Source organism: Rutilus rutilus (genome assembly GCF_951802725.1).
Source record: "Rutilus rutilus genome assembly, chromosome: 2".
In the NCBI taxonomy this organism is placed as follows: domain Eukaryota; kingdom Metazoa; phylum Chordata; class Actinopteri; order Cypriniformes; family Leuciscidae; genus Rutilus; species Rutilus rutilus.
The window spans coordinates 46015601-46022644 of record NC_140210.1 but is presented as its reverse complement, the minus strand read 5'-3'; the positions used below and the strand labels follow the sequence as shown (position 1 = coordinate 46022644).

The following is a 7044-nucleotide window of genomic DNA, read 5'->3' as shown; positions in this document are numbered from 1 at the left end:
GGGGACCGTGTTTTGACGCCTTCAAGACCCGCCCCGTTTCTTCCTGAGCTTCACGAAGAACTAGCGAAGTCTTGGAGCGCCCCCTTCTCGGCCAGGCTGCGTACTTCTGCCTCAGCGGCATTCTCCGTGGTGGACGATGCTAAAGGCAGAGGATACCTCACTCTTCCTCTGGTAGAAGAGGCAGTAGCAGCCCATCTTTGCCCGCCCTCCGCTGGACGGACCGCCGCTGGACAGGCTGCATCAGCAATGCACAATATGGCCACACTTCAGATCTTTCAAGCCAACCTTCTCCGAAAATTGGACGAGGAAGGCGTGGAAGCTATCAGCGTGCCGGATTTAAGGAGAGCTACTGATCTCGCACTCCGCGCTACTAAATCCGCTGCACAGGCCATAGGGCGGAACATGGCTTCTCTCACCGTGGCTGAGAGACACCTTTGGCTAACGCTATCAGAGATGCCGGACTCGGAGCGCTCCGCGTTCCTCGACGCCCCCATCTCGCCTGCTGGCCTCTTTGGATCGTCCGTCAAGGATTTTGCGGACAGATTCGCTGAGGTTCAAAAGACATCGCAGGCTATGAAGCACTTTTTGCCAAAGCGCTCTAGCTCCGCAGCAGGCCGCCCTAAACAGCCGTCTGCCCGAAGCTCGCAGCCGCCGCCCCTGCCGCCGCCTCACAGCGTCGACAAGCCCGGGACCCGAGGCCGCGCTCTCGCTCTGCCGGCCACCGCCCCCCTCCGCGTGGGCCCCGGCCGAAGATTGAGATAAAGCCCGAGGCCTCAAAGTCTTCCTAGCCTGCCTAGGAAAACGACGGTGTTCAAGTCCCGCTGCGGCCGGACTTCCACCAAAACTTCTCGCTCATTCAGTTCCATTACATGCGACTGTTCCAGTGTATTCTGCAGTAAACAAGCCGGTTACACTGCCCGCTTGCCTGCACACAAACGCCGTTTTTACAGCGACCCAGATAAATCCTGTAAAGAGTGTATTTTCTGGTGCCACGGCCGATGGTGTTATGAGTGTAGTAAAAATGCCCACTGTCCAGTGCCCATTCCTACACACAAACACAGCCCGACCCACAGGACTCGCGCACATAAAATCGACTCATGTCGATTGTGCAATAAATGTAGTGAGCGTGCCCACGTCCCAGTGCCCACAAACACTACACACTGCATGTCTCTCGGTTTCTGTAAAAATTAAACCAACGCACATACAGTCTGCTCGTGCAGACGGTGTTTTCAGTGCAAATGTGCCCGCCCACATTCACTCACAGACATGCCGAATCCTACGGTTCTCCCCCCGCTCGCCATCTCTCAGCTACCCGCCGCGAGAAAGTCGAGCGCGGGCGGACCGCCCGCTGTTATAAGCGCACCCCCCGCCTCGAACGCTGCAAGTGCGGTGTCTATATTACAGCACACAGAGGCTCTCCGGCCGCCACTAAGTCACGGCCAGAGCCCAGATCTCATTCAACCCCTAGCTATCCATGCGAACGCGTGGGCAAAGCTTCCCGGGGTATCAGAATGGGTGCTGAACATTATAAAAAGAGGCTATTCGCTACAGTTCGATCGACGCCCCCGCCGCGCACGAAACCACGGTACAAAAGGAAGTAGCACATCTACGTCGTGCCGAAATTGCGAAACTGTTGAGCAAAGGGGCCATAGAGCCTTTATCTCAAGCTCAGAGCGAGGGGGGGCTATACAGCAGATATTTTCTGGTTCCGAAAAAAGACGGGGGTCTCAGACCCATTCTAGATCTAAGACAGCTGAACAAACGCCCGTTCAGAATGCTCACGACCAAGAAAATCCTCTCGCAAGTTCGCCAGGGGGACTGGTTTGTGTCTGGTTGTGAGATTCGCCTTCGAGGGCCAGGCATATCAATACACAGTCCTGCCGTTTGGCCTGTCCCTAGCACCCCGTACATTTACGATGTGCATGGACGCAGCCCTCGCTCCCCTGAAACTTCAGGGAATGCGAGTCCTGAAGTACTTGGACGATTGGCTGGTTCTAGCTCAGTCACACTCAGAGCTCATAGAACACAGAATCTGGGTCTCGAAGTCAATTGGGCGAAAAGTTCACTGTCTCCCAGTCAGAGAATATCTTTTCTGGGCACAGAACTGGACTCACTGTCTATGACAGCTCGACTAACGCCGCAGCGCAGACTGGCTACCCAGCACATGACGGAATCCTTCCGCTACGGCGCTATAGTCCCGCTCAAAAAATTTCAGAGGATGCTGGGTCTCATGGGCGCAGCATCGGCAGCCCTTCAGCTGGGTTTGCTTCGCATGCGCCCGCTGCAGTTCTGGCTGCAGACGTGAGTGCCGCGCAGAGCGTGGACTTCCGGTCATTTTCGCCTCAAGGTCGATCAGAAATGCATCTTAGCACTGGCACCTTGGAAAGCGACCGACTGGTACCAGTCAGGAGTAAGCCTGGGGACTTCCTCGAGTGTGAAGGTGGTCCACGGACACCTCCACCTCGGGATGGGGAGCGCTGCTCGAGGGCAGACCGTTATTCGGCCAGTGGTCAGAACGGGAAAAGCTCCTGCACATAAACTGCCTGGAAATGATGGCAGTCGACAACGCGCTGAGGCGCTTTCGTCCCCACATTATAGGGCACCACGTCTTGGTCCGCTCGGACAACATGTCAGTGGTAGCCTACATAAATCGCCAGGGAGGCATCACATCCCCAATCCTTTACAGGTTAGCGGTACGCCTCCTGGTGTGGGCTCAGCACAATCTGCGCTCGCTCAGAGCAGCGCATGTGCCTGGCCACTTGAACATGGGACCGGACAGACTGTCCAGAAACAATGTTCCAGCAGGGGAATGGTCTCTGCATCCGCAGATTGTCCAGCTGCTGTGGGAGAAATTCGGCAGAGCGGAAGTAGACCTGTTTGCGTCTCAAGAAAACGCTCACGGCCCACATCTGGCCCCGCTGCCCGCTCTATGCTTTTCCCCCCGTCGCGCTCCTACCTCAAGTGTTAGAGCGGATCAGGGAGAACGGATGCTCAGTGCTACTAGTGGCTCCGTTCTGGAAGAACCAAGCTTGGTTCCCAGTTCTGATGCAGCTGACGAGCACTGCCCCATGGCCAATACCACTGAGGAGGGACCTGGGAAGGAACGATCTGGTCATTCGCTTCCTTAGAGGAGCCAGGAGGTTAAACCCTCCCAGACCTCCCTCAGTTCCCATATGGGACCTTTCCACGGTCCTGGAGGCCATGGAAGCTGCCCCATTTGAGCCAATTCAATCAATAGATATCAAACACTTGTCTTTCACAACAGTGTTTCTTCTGGCTCTCGCTTCAGTAAAGCGCATAGGGGACTTACAAGCGCTCTCTGTGAGTGCGACTTGTATGGAGTTCGGGCCAAATGACTCGAAAGTCATACTAAAACCGAGGCACGGTTACGTTCCCAAATCCCTCAACACACCGTTCAGGGCTCAGGGGATTTCCCTGTCTGCCCTGCCGGTATCTAACGAGGAGAAGGATGCCAGATTCCTTTGCGGTCAGGGCATTAAGGACTTATGTGTCTCGCACGTCTGTTTTCAGACAGACAGAGCAGCTCTTTGTTTCACTCTACGGACGTTCTAAAGGACTTGCCGTTTCGAAACAGAGCCTATCCAGATGGATAGTCGATGCTATAGCACTGGCTTATACCTCTAAGGGCTTACAATGCCCATTAGGTATTAGAGCGCACTCCACGAGAGGTGTGGCCTCAGCGTGGGCTTGGTCTAGTGGGATTGCCTTGCAAGATATCTGTATGGCGGCAGGCTGGGCCTCCCTGTCTACATTTATAAGGTTTTATAACCTAGAGGTTCCCGCTTTGCAGGCTAAGCTGCTTTCGGTCTAAGATCGGTACTGTCTGCCCGGTATGTTCGGTCAGAATACTGAAACTACTCGAGCAAACGCTCACTGATTGATCGTGCAGCTCTATGGGCAGTGTGTAAGACCCACTATATTCGTCAGTACACTGTACGGAATGTTTTCAGTATAACTGTTCCTTATAGGACGTTATATTATTTCAGGAATGAAATCTGGATCTTATTCTGTAGAATCACTGTGATGTTGTAATAACCAATATACATTTAAGTCAGAGATTAGGCTCTAAATGAGTTCAGTGATTCAGGTTTAATGATGATTATGTTAAAGTATAACTAACACCACCTTTTTCTCTTTGTTCATCTAGCTATTATAACTCAGTTACAGCAGCCAAACAAAATCTAAAGTTAAACATTTAAAGGTCACCTGCCCAACTAAATCAAACACTGATCTCCATAATGGTGATACAATTGTGCTTTTTCTCCTTCAGTGATTCTGCTTGTTAACATCAGGTGTCTTCAATGATGGCCAATCATCACTCAATCAATCACTTAATTAGCTCATAGCTTGAGTGTTAATTTAACACTCATGTTTTAACACTTTAACACTCTTGAGTCTGGAGCCAAATAAACTCCCAGGAGAATTCATTTAACACTGGAGTTTTTGCTGTGAGCTGATTTCACTAATTAGTTTTCTCTCCTGGCTGAATTATCCAGGTGATTGGAACAAAATACTACTATAGGACTTTTACTTTCTGATCCTGGACTTTCCACTTCTGCCAGAGGTGCACACAACTCTGTGAATTTCACCGTCTACTCCTAGCCTGGAAATCCAGACCTAAATCTAAAAGATTAATGGTCTGGCATCGACTAATGAAAATCAGCCAGCTCGAGGGGCGGCACCAAGCATACATTTGAAAATCTCACTGCACGCAATTGGATAACACTACGACCAATCACAACAAGTTATCGCTTAGCTTAGCTACCAGCGGAGCTAACTGGTAGATTAGACTCTTACCGTATCTGGTCGGCAAACAGCAAAAACGCCCTTCTTGCAAAGGAACGATTCGAGCGCCGTCTTCTGTTCCTCTTTTAGAGAAAAAGTCAATCTTTCATTGTAGTGGCCAAAGCCGTTTCAAACAAATGGTGTTCATCCATAGCCATCTTGCAATGTTTGCTAATGACTTCGACGTCGCAGCGCTGTCGTCATCTCGCCTCTGGCCCGCCTATATCAGATAACCCAATGTGATTGGTACAGCTCAGATAGAGGGCATATTAAATGAGCATCATTACTCGACACCAGAGAAACTCGCTGAGCAAACTCAACTTGTGCTCTCGCAAGAACTCTGGATTACCAGGGTAGTCTACTCCAGGAACTGCAACCTGAATGACAGCTGTTTCCAGCGCTACTTGAGGATGATAGGTGCCCAGTGCACGGACTTGTCAATAAGCTGTTAACTGATTCGCTTTTGTGCGACAACGCATCATGCGAATTTTACGCTCGAGTTGAAATTTTTCTACTTGCACGGAAGACGCGATTTAGGTGAATATCAAGCGTTCACAGCTTTCATTCACTTTGTATGTAATCTACTCGCGCAAATAATTAAATTTGCATGTTGTATGAACATGCCATTAGATCTTTAAATAGTTGTTTTTAAACGTTATCTTATTATTATTTAATATAAATTTTAGTAATTACATTTTTTAATTTTTCATAATCTGTCTGTAAACGTTTGTATCTCTGGGGATAGGTTGCCTTTTAGTGGTATAAAAATAAACTATAGGTCTATATAGACTTTGTCCTTTTTTGGCCTGTTTTAGAAAATCTGTTTAATACTTAACAGGGGAGACTGGGGACAGTTGCAACAGTTACTCAGAGACTTTTTGGACTAGACCAACCAAATTTGTATATATTAAACTTGCATCTGTCTGCTAATTACCCATACCATTTAAAGATGATTACATATGACATATCGTTCACAGTATTTATTTGAATGGAAGAAGCCAGATGTTGTAACTGACCCCAACCCAGGGGACAGTTGCAACACAACCATGGGATGGTTACAACATGTTAAAAATACCTTAAATTTCACTAATTAACTTTAGCTTTTTGTCTCAATGAACATAGAATTCTGAAACATTAACTGTTTTAGGCCTACTATAATATTATAGTATTATTTATTATGTTTCATAAACAAAGTTCGGGAGGAGCACGTTAAAATAATAAATCCAATCAACTTTTCATCAAACAATTACAATGTCTACCCTATCAGCATGAGAGGAAGCATATATTTATTCACTCTGTCAATTCACCTAACATTCCTTGACAGTTTTCAGCATCCCTCCACTCACTCTTGGCTTGTTCTTCCACAGCCTGGAATACAGGGGGAGTACTTTGCGTTCGGGCCAAATACCGAGCCCGGAGCCTCTCCTTGGATAGCACGCCAAATATGCAATTATTATATCTGACTTATTTGTAAGTGTGAAATCTCAGTTCTCCAGCGGCAGTCATCTTTGTTGTAAACGAATTCAACACAAGCGCTCATTGGTGACGTGGATGATTACGTTACAGTTGATCATCGGTCCATCATCGTATAAAGCCCACCCTGACAATTTGATTGGTCCGAACAGCTCTGGTTCAGGCATAATAGCTCCACAACAGATCAAGTCCAGACCGAACTTCCCGACCTCAAAATGTTGTGGGCGGGGCTAAGTTCGGCTGACATCCAGGTGTCAGACAGGAAGAATTGAACAATTTGCAATGCAACAAACTTTTATTAAACTTGCAATTTACAACTTGTTGCAACCGTCCCCAAACCTATCAGCCATGACAGAACATCATATGCCTGCTAGACACACTGACTTTGACACATGCTAACCATATAACTTAGAAATCAACAAAACAATAATTCAAACTAAGTAAGTTTTGATTAATTCATACAAAATGTCAGAACAGTATGACAAAAATACATCTCATGAAAAAAATGTACTTTCATACCTCCAAAACAAGTTTTGTTCAATAAATGCAGCAGCAGATGTTGAATATGTCTACTGTCTTCTTGGTGGGGAGAGGGTCTAACTGTGCATGTGCAGTATGAGTGTCATCACTCTAGCTTGTTTCTGATTGGAGAAAAATAACATGTTGCAACCATCCCCTGTTGCAACTGTCCAAAAAACAATTATTTTATATCCAGTTGATTTCAGGCTGTGTGGCTTTAAGTCAGTTGTAATTGTTGCATTTTAT

At 47.7% G+C, this 7044-nt stretch overlaps 1 protein-coding gene across 1 annotated transcript in view; it reads right to left on the bottom strand.

Annotated features, from left to right (window-relative positions):
- Nucleotides 1-2687: 2687 nt before the first annotated feature.
- The window catches only part of LOC311279422 (putative adhesion G protein-coupled receptor E4P), a gene marked incomplete at both ends in the record, with an annotated part of 49915 nt that continues 45558 nt past the window's right edge, over nucleotides 2688-7044 (bottom strand). The window contains one exon of the mRNA XM_084390909.1: nucleotides 2688-2840. Coding sequence (XP_084247035.1) covers nucleotides 2688-2840 — 153 coding nt within the window. The remainder of the gene's footprint in view (nucleotides 2841-7044) is intronic.